Source organism: Grampus griseus, assembly GCF_964374135.1.
Source record: "Grampus griseus genome assembly, chromosome: 18".
Lineage (NCBI taxonomy): Eukaryota > Metazoa > Chordata > Mammalia > Artiodactyla > Delphinidae > Grampus > Grampus griseus.
The window spans coordinates 75932840-75950692 of record NC_139012.1 but is presented as its reverse complement, the minus strand read 5'-3'; the positions used below and the strand labels follow the sequence as shown (position 1 = coordinate 75950692).

Below are 17853 nucleotides of genomic sequence, written 5' to 3'. Positions count from 1 at the left end.
TAAACATATGTCGAGTGAATCCCTTTGAAGGTATTTGGGGATACGAACTATATAACATGTTTTAAATCATAACCATTTTGTACTTTATGAATGATGCATTCATTTCTTAATTTTTTTGACACCCCAATATCCAAATGGTCTTTAAGAGACCGTGTTTTATATATGCACGCACACACACACACACACACACACACACACACACAGGAAGTGTATACATATTAGAGCAGAAAGAACCTATTATTGGAAGTCAGGAGCTTCATTTCTGAATCTTTCTCTTCTGCAAATAACCATAGAGCCTTGGACAAGTCTTTTTATTCCTTGGAGTCTAACTTTCCTCATCAAGTAATGGGATTGGAATAGATTACCTGAAGTTTCTCCCATATGAAATTATGTGGTTATATGTGAAAGGTGTCGAAGTGTATGTGATTTATATTTATTTTGTATTTTATTAAAAATGCACATACATTTAGATTTATCTGTATATTAAAATAACTTTGTTTTTACAGGAAAGATGATAAAGACTATGCTTTAAAACAAATAGAAGGAACCGGGATCTCTATGTCGGCATGTAGAGAAATAGCAGTAAGTGAAGCTCTTTTTATCATCGTTACTGTCAGCTGATTTACGGGTGTCATCTGTATAGGTCTCTGAATTGTATTTGTCACATACACACATTAATTGAAAGTTGAGAAATATTTTTCATATCTACTATCTATAGCAAAATATATTTGTTTTTTAAAGAGAAGTAAAGGTGGCATGTAGTTCTAGTAAAAATTTCTATGTAAATTCACGTATTTGGGGTTAAGTAAATCTCAGTTGTTTATGTAACTATATATTTTTCCAAAAAATGTCACTAAATAGTTAAGGATCCAGTTATTATTATTTCATTGAGTGCAATAAAATTGTTTATTATGTTATATGTTAATTCATATAAAATTAATATTTCTATTTTAATAAGATGAGATTAATGTCGTTACTTATGAACTTAAAATGAGATTATTTGATTTTCATTGTATCTGTCTGTTCATTTGAATAAGTAAAATTATATACCCCCCCTTTTTGGAGGCATACCATTGCCATATGGTAATTAGAATCTCAATTTGATTCTGAAGGAAAATATTCTTCATGTTAATGCATTATTAAATAATTATTCTTACATTTAAAGTGAGTATTCTCTGAGACTTTACTTCAGCTTTTACTATTGTGAAACTATGGGTCCAAACTTGTCTTTTCTGTCTTTAATCAGAATATTCTAGAATATATATTGTAATAATCTTTACTTCTATTGCTTTCAGCCCTCTGTCTACACAGATATAGGCTGTTGCGACCTGGAGGTATTAATTTAAATAATATTACTCTTTTAACAGATTCTATACCACTGGGTTTTCAACTAAGAGTCATTTATTGTGTATCATGTTGACAGGAACTAGACCAAGAAGAAGTAAACATAGAACACGTAGAGCAAGTCAGGATCCCTGGCCTTAAGCGTTTGCACACTGATGAGGAAAGGCTTATAATTCTTCTAATAATAGGAATGGTGTGCCGAGCACTGTGGTAGCAGGGAATAGAGAATGGGAAAAGGGTATATGTATCTAAACTAGAGAATCAAGGAAGGTTTCAGATTTTGGAGGACACGTAAGAATTACCTCGATGAGGAAAGAATAGGAATGAGATGGAGGGCATTCTTCACGAAAGGTATGCTGTATTGGAAATTATATTTCATTTCATTGATAAAATTCTTATACTCTTGTATCTTGAGGCAAGATATCTGTACATTAACTGTCAGTTCTGCAGTCGCTTTTAAAGAATTAAAATCTGTTGAACTATGGTCAGTGATGTTGGGCATCATGATAGGGATGACCTTTAGAGGGGCAGGGAGGAACCAGAGGGGAGACAAGAGGGAGCTTTCAGGGTGCTATTCTGTTTCTTGGTTTTGCTTTGGGTCTGGTCATGTGGGTTTCACATGTGAAAACTCACTGAGCTGTTCATGTGCTTTCCTCTGTCTTTATTATTCTTCAGCAAAAAGTTTTAACATCAAACAAAACTCCATTCATTTCAGGAACAGACATTCTTAGCTTTTTATCTATTTTGATAACTGTAAATGCAGTTAAGCACAATAAGGAGTATGAAAGCTTATTTTTAACGTACTTGATTGTGGTTCTTCAACCTAAGGTGAGCAGAAATTTTTAATTTTGATGAAGTCTCATTTACTAGTGTTTTCCTTTTATGACTATTGTTTTCTGTGTCTGGCTGAAGAAATCTTTATCTACTCACTAATTGTGAAGATGTTTCCCTTTGTTTTCTTCTAAAGCCTTACAATTTTAGCTTTACTTCTAAGTCTATGATCTGTTCACTTCATTTCTGTTTGTAGTCTGATGTAATGTTTGAGCATCTCCTCCCCTCACCCCATGTGACTGTACAATTGTAGCATCATTTTTTGAAAAGATTCTTTCCCATTGAATTCCTTTGGCATCTTTGTAAACAATTAAATGACTGTAAGTGTTGGACTATTTCTGGGCTCTATTCTGTTCCATTGATCGCTTTGTCTATCCTCAGCCAATACCAGATAACTCTACTTTACATACAGCAAGACTTGAAGTGAAGTGGTATAATGCCACCAGCTTTATTTTTTGTTGCAGGATTGTTTGGGCTATTTTAGGTCCTTTGCATTAGCATGTACATTGTTGAATTGGCTAGTAATTTTTATTTCTAAAAAATGCCTGCTAACATTATGGTTTGCATCAATTCAGGGAGAATTGAATCTTAATAATATTGAAACTTCTAAGCCATGAAAGTATGTGTTTCTTTCATGGCTTAGAAAGACATACTTTTCCATTTTTTAAGGTTTTTAAAAAATTTCTCCCAACAATGTTTATAGTTTTTTAGTGTGGAGGCTTTACACACTTGTTAAATTCATTCCTAAGGATTTTATGTTTTCTGACATTATTATACATGGGATTATTTTTAAAATTTTGTTTTCCACTTGTTTGCTTCTGTATTTGCTTCTGTATTCAGAATTGATTTTTTAAAAATATATACATTATATTTCTAAATTCACTGGTAGGTTTGGTGATGTCTTTGGGATTTTCTACATAAGTAATTGTGTCATCTATGAATAGGAATAGTCTTACTTCTTTCTCTCTTTATGCTTTTGATTTTTTTCTTTTGCATTGGCTAGAGCCTCTCAGAAGATGTTGAATGGTGGTGAGAGCAGGCATCTTACTTGTTCCCAGTCTTGGGGGAAAGTGTTTTCAGTGTTTCACCATCAAATTAAATGCTAGCTATAAGTTTTTTATAGATACCATCAGTCAGGCTTAGGAAGTTCCCTTCTATTTTTTGTAAATGGTAATGAATTTTATCAAATGCTTTTTTTCTACATGTCCTGAAATGACTATATAGTTCTTCTCTTATTCTGTTATATTGGTAGACTACATTGATTAATTTTCTAACATTTACCCAGTTTTGCAGTTTTGCAATAATTTTGCAAAAATAACCCTATATATATAATATATATTTTGCAAAAATAACCCTGCTTGGTTATATATCACTTGATTTGATTTACTAATGTGTTGCTGAGGAGTTTTAGGTCTTTTGAAGAACGTTAGCCTGTGATTATCGTGCTTGTAATGTTTTTGTCTTTGGTATCGAAGTTGTGCTGTCCTCACGGAACAAGTTAGGCAGCCTTTCTTCATCCTCTGCATTCTGACAGAGTTTCTGTATGGCTGCAGTTATTCTTCCTTGAATGTTGGACAGAATTCACCGACCAATATTATTTCCCTAATAGATATAGAGCTCTTCACATTTAATATTTGGTCTTGTGTATGGTAAGTCCTATTTTTTATGTAATTTGTTCATTTTGTTTGTTACTGAATTTATTGGCACAAAGTTGCTAATAATATTCTTATTATCTTTTCACAAATGTGGCTCCTATAGTGGTGTCCCTGTTTCATTGTGGACTTGTGTTCTCTGTCTATACCATTGATTTTTGCTCTTATCTTTATTATTTCTTCTACTTACTTTTAGCCTGCATTTCTTTTTTATCTTCTTCTTCTTTTTTAAAATATTTATTTATTTATTTAGACTGCACCAGGTCTTAGTGGCGGCACGTGGGATCTTCGCTGTGGCATGCTTAGCTGCGGCATGCAGACTCTTAGTTGCGGCATGCGGACTTCTTAGTTGTGGCATGCGTACTTCTCAGATGTGGCATGGACTCTTAGTTGCGGCATGAATGTGGGATCTAGTTCCCTGGCCAGGGATCAAACCCAGGCCCCCTGCATTGGGAGCGTGGATTCTTACCCGCTGGACCACCAGGGAAGTCCCTCTTTTTTATCTTCTTAAGGTGGACCGTTAGGTCATTGATTTTTAAAAACAGTTCTTTTCTAATATAAGCAATTAAAACTATAAATTTGCCTCCAAGTAGTGTTTTACTTGCATTCCACAAATTTTGTCACATTGTATTATTATTATCATTTAGTACAAAATAATTTCCATTTTCTTTGTATTTTTTTTCTTTTATTCATGGATTATTTAGAAATATATTGTTTAATTTTTAAATATGTGAGGCTTTCCAGATAATTTATTGTTGTCAACTACTAATTTTTTTCTGTTGCAGTCAGAGAAAAGAGACTATATTTTAGCAATATATACTGAAATATTTATAGATGAAATCATATGTCTGAGATTCACTTCAAAATAATTCAGGGTGGGGTGGGAGGAGCGGATATGAATATCGATAAAATGAGAGAGGCTGTGAGTGGATGATGATACATGGGGGTGGTTCTATTTTACTATTCTATTTACTTTTGAAGATTTTTCTATAATAAAAATTCAAAAGGAAAAAGGATCCCATCTGTCTGACAAGTCTTCTCAGACCTCACATTTATTATGGAAGTCCATTGTCTGAGAAGTCTGGTTTCCCCACCAGTCACCTCCATTATTCTCTTACGATCTACACCCAGTTTGTTCCTTTCATAGCATTTATTACAAATTATAATTACAAGGAGTTTCTTTTTATTTTTTGTTAACTTATTTTCTGTTTGTGGTCCTACCTCTGCCTGACTGGAATGCATTTCTTCACCAGTGTGTGCTAGCTCTCACGCATAGTCTTTTGTTTAGTAAATAATTGTAAAAGGGAGGGAAGAAGGAAAGAACTCCGAGACTTTCTACTGAAGTGAAGAGCTTTGCATGTCTTCATCCTCACTGTATTCTAAGAGGCCTGCTCTGTATTTCCAGAGCTTCCTGTGAGTCATGATCCCTTTAGCTTAGTGGTGTTCAGAACTCTTCAGTGGGCTCTTGTGTACCAAGGGGCTGCCTTGTAGTTCAGCTGCTGTTAAAGCTCACATCTGCTTTAACCTAGGCACCTCAGGTTTTTTAAATTTTTCTTTAATTAATTTGCAAGAATTCAATTGAAGAAAAGTTTCCACAGCTTAAAAAAAAACAAATAATTTTGGAATAATTTTACTGATGCTTTTATAGTAATTTCAACTCAACTCTCATACTTAGGGCATACATTTAGAATTTATTATTTTTGCTATATTGTAAAATTTTAATATTAGAAATCAATGTTATTTTGAGAATATTAGAGGTTTTCTTACCTATTTCTCACTCACCATGTAAGTGGTATTTATTGACAAGATAGTTTTAAATGCTATTTATTTTTTATTTGTACTTTTAGAGTTCAGATTAAGGGTGATATTGTGTGGCATTAATTAGAATGAATTAAGTTTATGACGAATGATGTTTTAAAACATTTGTATTTTTACCAGTGATCTTAGTACTCAGGAAATTATAAGATTTTATTCCCAGTAGAATTAGGAAAACTTAGGTGGTTTCTGTGATGAAACCATTGTATAAATTTATTTAAACCTTTTTCCGTTCAACATTTTCGGACATAAAATTTTCAAAAAGGCAAAAACATCTTATACAGTGCCAAGAAGAGGCATCTGCAGCCCATGGGCTCTGTGTGGGGTGCTGAAGCCCATCAGGTATGAAAACTGCTCGCCACCCCCAGTGTCGGAGCACCCGCCTCACGGGGTTCCATGGAGCACTTAAGACCCTTTCCGGGTTACCTGAGCTCCCATTCTGGCTTTACCACTCAACTGGCTTGTAGGACCCAAAGCAGGTGATGTAATTTCCCCGTGTTGTAGTTTCCTCTTTGTAAAATGAGAATAATAGTTATCTCATAGGGTTTTAGTGTGTGAGGAGCGTAGGTCACTTCTGGGACACAGTAAACTCTGGGTGCACGTTAGTTCCTCAGTCAATGCCAGTTAGCACTGCTGCAGCCACAGCACGCGAACTGCCTGCTCACTTGAACTTGTCTGCTGCCAGAGGACTTCAGCGGAAGGTCTCAGCACATTTTATATCCCGGCACCTAGTGCAGCATCTGCCGCAGGGCCTGGCATGTGGCAGGCATTAGCTCTGCTAAATGTAGCCCAGCTTCCTGGTCTTTTGGAAGTGCTTCAGTGTAAATATTTACTTAGAGGCATTTCGCCACTGAGACTCTCAGCTCCATCTCCAATCCCGCAGAGACCCATCTCCCAGCATAGCGTGTTGTACTTACTCAGTAGTAATAGCTATTTACTGTACTAGTTTGCCAAGGCTGCCATAACAAAATACTGCAGACTGGGTGGCTTAAACAACAGGAACTTATTTTCTTACTGTTGGAGGCTGTTGATCCAAGATCAGAGTGCCTGCAGAGTTGTTTCTTGTGAGGCCTCTCTCCTTGGTTTGCAAGTGGCCACCCTCTTGTGGCCTCTTCATGTGGTCATCTCTCTGTGCGTCTAATCTCCTTTTCTTGTAAGCGCACCATTCAGATTGGATTAGGGCTCATCCTACTGACCTGTTTTTAACTTAATTGCCTCTTTAAAGGCCTTATCTCCAAATAGAATCATTCTGAAGTTCCGGGGGTTAGGGCTTCAACACAAGAATTTTGGGAGGACAGCCCATAACACTTACCATTACTTACTACCATAGTAATAGCACTTACTATTAAAGTCATTGCCCTCAAAGACTTAATATTTGACTAATCAGATTTTTTAAAAATAAAAGTGGATTGATTTTTTGATGAAAGCATTGATCTTAGCCCACAGTTTAGAAGCCAAAGGGTGTGTTGTATGATGCCCTTTAGTTGGTGTATTTTCTTTATTCGTGAACTCAGTTATTCATGTCTTTACCAGGTATTTAATGAGCACGTACCAGGCAGTGTGCTAGAAACTAGCAGTACAGTGCTGAGCTAGACACAGTGCCTACCATTGTCCAGTTCATAACCTAGTATATTTTTAAAATATCTGTGTCTCTGGATGATAAGAATTACTCCCCCTGGGTGTTAGGTCTTGGGACGTGTTGTTGTTAGACCAAATTACTCTGTATTTTAGAAATTAATTAATTTTGAAAGCATTTGAATCCTGATTCTAGCCACTACCTAGGAATGTGACCTTGAGCAAATTATTTAATCCCCTTACACCACCATTTCCTCTTTGTAAAGTAAGAGTATAAATATTTCATAGGGTAATTCCTGATTAAGTGAGATGGTGCATGTTGTATGCTTAGCCCCATACTTGGCGCCTAGGAAGAGCTTAATAAAATGGTTGCTGCTGTTTCCTTTTTAATACAAGAGCTAAACCTCATCTTGGAGGTGAGATGGAGGTGACATCTAAGAATAGCTTTATATGTAGGTTTCTAATCATTGGAGAGAGCTTTTGCCAAAGCTTTGGAGTTTGTTTGTTATAATTTCTACCCTGCTGATTTCCAGAAAGGATTTGAAATAGCTGCCCAGCTGAGAAGTGTGTTCCAGTTGTGAGGTAATGGAGAAAACCCTGACCCAGAACTGACGTGCACTTAGGGCCAGGTCCACTCTTCCAGCCAGCTGGCTGAGCTTGGGCGACCCTGAAGTCCAGGCTTTCCCGTATCACATTCTTTGCCTTGTTTATTAATTAGCAAATGGTCAGTTTTAGATATTGACCTTAAGTTTCTGAGAACTTGTGTATATCTCTGGAGTTTCATAAGTTGTAAATTATATTCTAAAAGCAGAAATATATAACTTGAATTTAATCTTGCTCCTGAATAAAATAACCATCACTTTCCAGAGAGTAATCATTAATATAAATGACTTAATATATAGTCCATTCATAGTCTTTCCTTTGCTGAATTCATTTCAGAGCCTCTAATATATTGTTAACATTACATTTACCTTGATACTTGTTTTGGTGAAGAGTGTTCTTAGAAAAGGTACTGAAGTCCTAAGTTCTAAAACCTTGGCTTTCTTACATGTCTGTCATGTATTTGGAACACATTTGCAAGGCACTAAGTCAGTTCTAACTGATAGAGACAGAATGTCAGGCTTCATGAGAAGTTTTTTCTTGTCATTGTTGCTGTTGTATTTGTTTTTGCATGGTGGGGTGGGAATGCTTTTTAACTTACGGATCATTAGTGCCACTTGGGTTATTAAATGGAGATAAAATAAGGAGATGAAAGATTTTAAATAGAAGAATGTCTTTCTAGGAGATGAGAAAGGTTAATAAACCCATGCAAATGTGTTCTACTTGCAAGTTTCTGTCTGTATAAGCTCTTTATTATTTCGTGAAAAGTTTACAAAATTTTATTCAACTTTCCTTTGTAATTTATAGGAAAAATAGGTACTGTATCTCACAGAGTTACAGATCTTAGTTCTTATCTGATATTTGGTGGCGATGAATTTTGTATTTTCTATTGTTGCTGTTACAGTTGTCCCTTTGCATCCATGGATTCAACCAACCATGGATAGGAAATATTGGGGGGGGGGATTTCCAGAACGTTCCAAAAAGCAAAATTTGAATTTACCATGCTCCAGCAACTAATTACATAGCATTTACATTGTAATAGATATTATAAGTAATCTGAAGATGATTTAAAGTATAAGGGACTTGAGCATTGGGGGATTTTGGTACCCTCCTAGGGCAGGGTGGGGTTGAGGGGTGATCCTGGAATCAGTCCCCCTCAAATATTGAGGGACGACTGTAGATAGTTTTTTAAAATAATTACAAGCTACAGATTTGTTTTAAGTTTAATTGTTTTGTGATGTCAAAACATAGGCAACTAGTAGAATGGGAGAAAATATTTGTAAATCATATATCTGCTAAGGGATTAATATCTAGACTATGTAAAGAATTACAACTCAATAGCAACAACAAAAAACCCAATTCAAAAATAGGCAGAGAGGGTTTCTCTGGTGGCACAGTGGTTAAGAATCCACACAGTCTGAGCCCTGGTCCGGGAAGATCCCACACGCCGCGTGCAACTAAGCCCATGAGCCACAACTACTGAGCCTATAATCTAGAGCCCGCATATTAGATATTAGGCAGGAGACTTGAATAGACACTTCTCCAAAGAAGATATACCTGTAAGCACATGAAAAGATGCTTATCATTAGTCATTAGGGAATTGCATATCAAAAGCACAGCAAGATACCACATCATACCTATTAGGATGTGACTATTACAAAAAGAAAATTTAAAAAGGTAAATAAAAGTTGGTGAGGGTGTGGAGAAATTGGAATTCGCATGCATTGCTGACGGGAATGTAAATGGTAGAACTGCTGTGAAAACCAGTTTGGTGGTTCCTCGAAAAGTTAAACATAGAATTATCATATGATCTAGCAATTCCACTCCTAGGTATTTACCCAGAGAATTGAAAGCAGGGCCTCGGGTACCTGTACACCAATGTTCATAGCAGCATTATTCACAGTAGCCAAAACGAGGAAACAACCAGTGTCCATTAGCTGATGAATGAATAAACAAAATGTGGTATATAAATGGAATGGAATGTATTGGGTTGGCCTAAAAGTTTGTTCAGTTTTCCCGTAAGACAGCTCTAGTAACACTGAGTTGTCTTTAACTTCATTAGAATCAATTTTGTTAGATTGTATTGTGACAGCTGTCATATTAGTGTGCATTTAAAAAAAAACATCAAAATTGGTGAGTTTTTGTGTAGCCTTTTAATATTGAAGATGGAAGAAAAAAGCAACATTTTTGGCACATTATGCTTTATCATTTCAAGAAAGGTAAAAACACAACTGAAACGAAGAAAAGATTTGTGCAGTGTATGGAGAAGGTTCTGTGACTGATTGAGCGTGTCAAAAGTGGTTTGCGAAGTTTTGTGCTGGAGGTTTCTTTCTGGACAATGCTCCACAGTCGGGTAGACCAGTTGAAGTTGATAGCGGCCAAATCGAGAACTTAATTGAGAACAATCAACGTTACATCACTTGGGAGATAGCTGACATACTCAAAATATCCAAATCAAGCGTTGAAAATCATTTGCACCAGCTTGGTTGTGTGAATCGCTTTGATGTTTGGGTTCCGCATAAGTTAAAGAGAATAAAACCTTCTTGAAGGTATTTCTGCATACGATTCTCTACTCACATGTAGTGAAAACGTTCCATTTTTAAAACGAATGGTGACGGGTGATTAAAAGTGGATACTGGGGCTTCCCTGGTGGCGCAGTGGTTGAGAGTCCGCCTGCCGATGCGGGGGACACGGGTTCGTGCCCCGGTCCGGGAAGATCCCATGTGCCGCGGAGCGGCTGGGCCCGTGAGCCACGGCCACTGAGCCTGCACGTCTGGAGCCTGTGCTCCACAACGGGAGGGGCCACAGCAGTGAGAGGCCTGCGTACTGCAAAAAAAAAAAAAAAAAAAAGTACAGTACAGTACAGTAATGTGGAATGGAAGAGAATGTGGGGCAAGCGAAATGAACCATCACCAACCACACCAAAGGCTGGTCTTCATCCAAAGAAGGTTGTTTATATGGTGGGATTGCAAGGTAGTCCTCTATTATGAGTTCCTTCTGGAAAACCCAACGATTAATTCCAACAAGTACTGCTCCCAGTTAGACCAACTGAAAGCAGCACTTGACGAAAAGCTTCCAGAATTAGTCAACAAAATGCATGATCTTCCATCACGATAACGCAAAAACCACATGTTTCTTTGATGACCAGGCAAAAACTGTTACAGCTTAGCTGGGAAGTTCTGATTCATCCGCTGTATTCACCAGACGTTACACCTTCAGATTTCCATTTATTTCGGTCTTTACAAAATTCTCTTAACGGAAAAAATTTCCATTCCCTGGAAGACTGTAAAAGGTACCTGGAACAGTTCTTTGCTCAAAAAGATAAAAAGTTTTGGGAAGATGGAATTATGAAGTTGCCTGAAAAATGGCAGAAGTAGTGGAGCAAAACGGTGAATACGTTGTTCAGTAAAGTTCTTGGTGAAATTGAAAAATGTGTCTTTAATTTATACTTGAAAGCCGAAGGAACTTTTTGGCCAACCCAATATTTGGCCGTTAAAAAGCTATGAAATTCTGATGCATGCAACAACATGGATAAACCTTAAAGACGTTATGCTAAGTGAAATAAACCAGACACAAAAGGGCAAATACTGTATGATTCTACTTATATAAGGTACCTAGAATAGGCAAATTCATAGAGACAGAAAGTAGAATAGAGGTTACCAGGGGCTGAGGGGGAGAGGAAAGTGGGGAGTTATTGTTTAATGGGTACAGAGTTTCTGTTTAGGATAATGAAACAGTTCTAAAATGGATAGTGGGGACGGTTGCACAACATTGTGAGTGTACTTATGCTTCTGAATTGAAAATGGTTAAAATGGTGATTTTTTATGTTATGTATATATTTTACCATAATAAAAACATTAAAACAAAACAAAAAAAGAAACCAACTAAACAATAGCAACCATACAGACAGATTTACACAGTTATATCTTTTCAGTATCTTTTCTCCACTGATTTTTACTCATTTTTATGGGCATCTCAAAATTGTATGGGTACTTATTAGAATTTTAGGATTGATTGCCATTAGGTTTGTATTGCCTTTGAATTACAAATGGTATGGGGTTTTTAATGCTATTTTTATGGCAAAGATTTTTAATGAATCGCCTTTGTTTTGCAGTTACTTCGAGAGCTTAAGCATCCAAATGTCATCTCTCTTCAGAAGGTGTTTCTGTCTCATGCTGATAGGAAAGTATGGCTTCTGTTTGACTACGCTGAACATGACCTCTGGGTAAGGTGAATTGTTGGTGGACATGGAGCCATGGTTTCAGTTGGGGATTAAGAGGGACTGACTGAAAACAATTTTGGGAGCTCATCTTCGTATGAGATTTACATTTTTTTTTTTTTTTTGCGGTACGTGGGCCTCTCACTGTTGTGGCCTCTCCCTTTGCGGAGCACAGGCTCCACACGCGCAGGCACAACGGCCATGGCTCATGGGCCCAGCCGCTCCGTGGCATGTGGGATTTTCCCGGACCGGGGCACGAACCTGTGTCCCCTGCATCGGCAGGTGGACTCTCAACCACTGTGCCACCAGGGAAGCCCTCAGCAGATTATTTTTAAAATAGGATTTACAGAAGCCTTAAGTAACTATAAAATTTACTCCTTTATTAAATATAACAGCTACATTTTTTAAAAAAAACCTGAAAGGCCATCTTGGGGATAAGATTAATGATATATATAGATGAAAATCTGTAATAGGATAGCCCAAATAATTTTGAAACATACAAAACTTATATCCTGATCAGTCTTGGGTGAAGAACATGTTAACACAGATTTCAGTTTAAAAAACAAAACAAGTAAACAAAACCCAGTATTACGTCAAGTTAATTCATTAGCAACTACTTCAGTACTGTGAGATATATTTTTCTGATATTTACTAAGTAATAAGGTCTTTAAATATTTCACTGTGTTTTGCATCCTATCTATATTTACTAAGTTAGCGTGACTGCATTTATTGAGCTAAATAAAAGAGAAAACATGCAAGGGATTATAGTATCCGGGCTCAATTTCAAAATCTTCAAAATAATTTATTCTTTCATTCAGCTGTAGTTCGTAAATGCAAATACAAAATTTTGAAATAAAACTAGCACAAATCCTAGTAAAACTGTTTAAAAGTAAATTCACCTTCTGAAAATAGTTAAATAGTTTTAAACTCTTTTGCTAATTTCCAGAAGTATCCTCATTTACATAATTTTAACTTTAACAGACTTCAGAAACTGAAACTTATTTTGGTGTCATATGCTTTCAGATTTAGAAAAAAATGTTTTCATACTGTTTGTAGATTCCTGTTTTCCATGACTAAATGTGGTTTGATTCAAATTATTTTTGTAAGTTGTCTGGAAAGAACTGTTTTCAAACAGAAAATAGACACATGAAATTTTCTCTCTGTTTTATGAAACTATTGTCCAGGGTTCATACTGGTTGTAAATATTTTTTTCTTGTTGGCTTCTGTTCTTTTAAAAGAGATCTAATCAAATTAGGATTCTGTTAATAAAAATTCATTACATCAGGGTGGCCAGTATTGAATTGAACATTCATCATACTGAAATCTAACACAAAATCAAATTATATAATCCAAATTTATGAGAAAATATCCAGGCTGGTTTGTAAAGGTGATTTGTAATAAAACATAGTTGAGCATAGGAGATCGCATTGTATTCACTATGGTTTCTCACAAACTGGTATGTAATATTTAATTTTATATGTAGGTATAATTATGCTTTCACAAATTATACTGCATGTAATGTTGTGCATATAGTCACCATTGGCTTTATCATCATCTTATTAATACTCATTTAAGCCAAATAAGTACTTTAAATGCTCATTTTAATAAAAACCAAATGGTGATTCAATTTTATTAAAACCTATTCTTTATCCATTTTATTTTCTTATTTTAATTTGGATATTGAAATGAATTAGATGGGGTAAGGCAGCAGAGGGTAAGAAAACAGTTGCAGTAAAAAGATCATTTAAAAAAATCACTTAGGTGTTGGTGAAATCTTATGGTATACATAGTGCATATTTGTTATATTGCCCTGGAATAAAAATGAAGGTAAAAAATTCTCTTACTGTAGTTTTTTGTAGTTATAAAATATTGGTTAAAAAGTAATATGTAATACCCTAATGAGAATATAACTAAAGAAGTGGTATATGGCATCAGTTGGTTATCTTACCTCCCTAAATATTTGTTCCTTTCATTCTTACTCTGGCAGGTTTTAATTTTTTTAATGTATTTTAATCTTTTTTTTTTTTTAAGCTCTGAGGGCCACTGGTTCTTCTTAAGGTGAACAGACTTGATTGTCACATCATTTCTTAGGATAGGTGACAAACAGTCTAGATTATTAAGAGTTATTGTAGCTCTGTTTTGTTTGCCTTTTCTTAAATACTTTAAAAAAATTACTGAGAAGGAAGTTAACATAATGTAATGCTGCTACGAAAGCATAGATTAATCATACTACATATGTACTGACTGATACCCCTTACCTTCTGAAATAAACCTTTGCTTTTTATTTTTTCTTTGGAAGGTAAAACTCCTTCACTCATTAGTCATTAGTTATTTCTTACCCATTTTCTACCTCTATATCATAAGAAAGTAGAAATGAAAAGGTTAATGTATAATATTAAATATCTCACTCCTCTTTTAATTATTTTTATTAAGTTCAAGAATACGCCTGATATTCCCTCACAAATACTGGTCAGGAGTCTGCTCTTGCGCATGTTAGACACAGGCATGTGCACAGTGGTGCACACAGCAGAGTTGGCTGCAGCTGACTTGTAGATTTTCTTGCAGTTTAAGAGAACTTTAATTAAAATGAAACCTGTCAAGAGTTTGAAACATTGTATCTTGTTTCTGTTGAGGTACATTTATTTGTAAAATGATTTTTCTGTTTATAAAGTGGTATTGTGTTTACCGGATGTCCACTAACATTATATTGATACCTAGAAACCTTTGATGGATGTTACAAGGCTGTTTTTTTTCCTCGTCTGAAGAAGCTTTCATATTTCTAATTATGTCCAGTGTGAATTGGTCATTTACGTGTTATTCCTTTGTGCTTGGGTGTACTTAATTGAAATATTTTCCCATTTGCTTTCTTTATAACTCATGTATTGTAAATAGGTACCACATCTATGCTATGTCAACCAGCCAGAACTCTATCTGTTCTTTTTTTTTTTCATTTAATCACTGCAGAATAAAAAATACTCTTTTCTTGAAAATTTTCACCAGATAAACAGGGGTCAAGTAACTCTGAAAGTAATTTTTAATTATACTTTAAAAATAAAATCACATTACTTCTCTGTTGTCATCATTTATTTTCTGAGACCGTATCATATGCTTAGGAAATGACATTTTAGCTCTAGTTATTTGGAAAATTTAAGGTTATTTATGTTATCCAGCAGAACGTGAAATTATATTTTCAAATCTTTGGAAATCCCTGAGTGTTTTTCTGTTAGGAAAATATTATATATCAAACTGTCTTTCCTTTTTTTAAGCTTCTGGTGATATTTTTCTTTGTTTCAGCATATAATCAAGTTTCACAGAGCGTCTAAAGCAAACAAGAAGCCAGTACAGTTACCTCGGGGAATGGTGAAGTCACTATTGTATCAGATCCTAGATGGGATTCACTACCTGCATGCTAACTGGGTGTTGCACAGGGATTTGGTAAGTTGAAATATAGTTAGGTTTAAGCCAGAAAGATGCATTTGGAGTTGGATGATTTTTTAGTTGTCTCTAGATATCAGTGCTATACAGGCCTGCAAACCTTATAGAGGAAGTGGGAATGCTAGTCTCAAAACTAGCCTAGCCTTGTGCTTTTGTGTAATGCATCCTGCTTCTTGACATACGTTAAGCTGGTGCTGAAGAGGTGAAAGAGGGCACATTTGTTTTGCTAAGCTTTCGGGGTTTTCTTCAAGTCTGTAAATAACGTATTGGCCTGCTTTACATTGAATATTATATGCCAGGCAAACTCTAGAAGTTGGTATGTTTATGAGTAACTTGAAAATAACCCTTTGGAGCCTACTGTATCCTAAGTTGTATATTAGAAGAGGAGCATTCATCTGCTTATTTTTAAACCCACTATGTTAGTAGCAGTCTCTCTGCCAACAGCCTTTAATAATCATGATTGAGTACATTATTGAGTGCCTTGTCATGTTAAGCTGCAATAAATTTTTACGAATTTAGAAACTTCAGAAACTGACTTTATTTTTATTTCACATGGCAGAATAGTTTATGCCCTTTTTTAAAAAAACCCATATAGCATTAAATTGGTGATTAAATGGTGCATTGTTCATTAAATCTTCATAGATTTAAATTATGTAAATCTCAAATTCCCCTTTTCCCCTTTCATATTGCGTAATGTAGTAACTCTAGTAAAGTGTGCCTTCATTTCAAACAATTATAAACACAATACTGGAAGTGATGACTTGGTCTCTAGTCACATGTGTACATTAGGAAAAAACCCGTCGCCAACTTGGAGGTGGAGCTGCTCTGCCCCTCACGCAGATATTCTTTCCAGGCTGCTCTGAATGCTCTCTGCATTCAGTCTCTGGCCTTCAGTCAGGTGTTTTAGTTTCTAGTTCTTTCATCTGTCTTCAGTAAATCTTGAAATAAGTTTAGTGGTAGTTAGTTTATCTCCAGTTGTCAAATCTAGAAACCATTTAGAGTAGGACCAATAACACATCAGAAATTTGGTTGAAATAACTTTTTCCCTTATGCAAAAAATTTTCCTTTATTTTTAATAGAATTAGGTTATTTTATTTATAAACAATGAATTTATAGAACATGAATGTGAAAAATCCTTTGTCGTGGGCTTCCCTGGTGGCGCAGTGGTTGAGAGTCCGCCTGCCGATGCAGGGGACACGGGTTCGTGCCCCGGTCCGGGAAGATCCCACATGCCGTGGAGCGGCTGGGCCCGTGAGCCATGGCTGCTGGGCCTGCGCGTCCGGAGCCTGTGCTCCGCAACAGGAGAGGCCACAGCAGTGAGAGGCCTGCGTACCACAAAAAAAAAAAAAAAAAAAAAAATCCTTTGTCGCTCTATGAAACTGAATATAAATTTCAGCTTTTAGGGGTAGAGTGAACTTAGGGAAAAACTATTACTACTTTTGAGTTACTGACCTTTTTTATGATTCTAAAAGAATAGAATCTGGTTTTTCCCCATAGAGTTAATTATGCTACGATAACGCTACATTTTCTTTCTAATGTAAGTATTTTCTCATCACTAAAATATGTATGTTCATTAGATGAATACAAACTGATTTTTAAACCAGTATTTAATTTTTATGTTAATGTATAATATACCTGAACTACTCACATTAGTATTAACTACAATAGTGAAAATAATTTCAAAGTCTGATTTCTTTTGTGTCTCTCTTGGGAGAGCTCTTTCTATTGATACGGCCAGAACAAGTTGTCTTTGGCACAGAGACGGTATAGAGCAGGTCATCTCAGAAGTCTCTGTTGGTGGTGTACCAGGAGACAGATGCAGTGGAGCAGTGCACTTAGGTGCAGGTGACAGAGGGATGCACTGTCTGTAGCTGATTTAAAAATAATAAACAGACGAAAAGTAGTTACTTTTGAAAAATTTATTTATTAATTATTCTTGGCTGCGTTGGTTCTTTGTTGCTGCCCACGGGCTTCCTCTAGTTGCCATGAGCGGGGGCTACTCTTCGTTGCTCTGTGCGGGCTTCTCATTGCAGTGGCTTCTCTTGTTGCAGAGCACGGGCTGTAGGTGCGCGGGCTTCAGTAATTGTGGCACGCGGGCTCAGTAGTTGTGGCTGGCGGGCTCTAGAGCGCAGGCTCAGTAGCTGTGGCACACGGGCTTAGTTGTTCCGCGGCATGTGGGATCTTCCCAGACCAGGGCTCGAACCCGTGTCCCCTGCATTGGCAGGTGGATTCTTAACCACTGCGCCACCAGGGAGGCCCGTTACTTTTTATTGTTACCGTATGCTGGCATACGGTATTCTGAACAGTATCAGTGATAAAATATTCCTGTTCACTGAGGCAAACTGTTCCTACTCCTGTGCCCTTCTTGATATGCCACTGCTC

At 36.2% G+C, this 17853-nt stretch overlaps 1 protein-coding gene across 3 annotated transcripts in view; it reads left to right on the top strand.

Annotated features, from left to right (window-relative positions):
- Positions 1–17853, top strand: part of CDK8 (cyclin dependent kinase 8) — a gene marked incomplete at its 5' end in the record, with an annotated part of 192839 nt that overhangs the window by 50002 nt on the left and 124984 nt on the right. For all 3 annotated transcript variants that reach the window (XM_082675935.1, XM_082675934.1, XM_082675933.1), the window contains 3 exons: positions 507–582; positions 11932–12042; positions 15331–15471. In XM_082675935.1, the coding sequence (XP_082532061.1) occupies positions 507–582; positions 11932–12042; positions 15331–15471 (328 nt within the window). The remainder of the gene's footprint in view (positions 1–506; positions 583–11931; positions 12043–15330; positions 15472–17853) is intronic.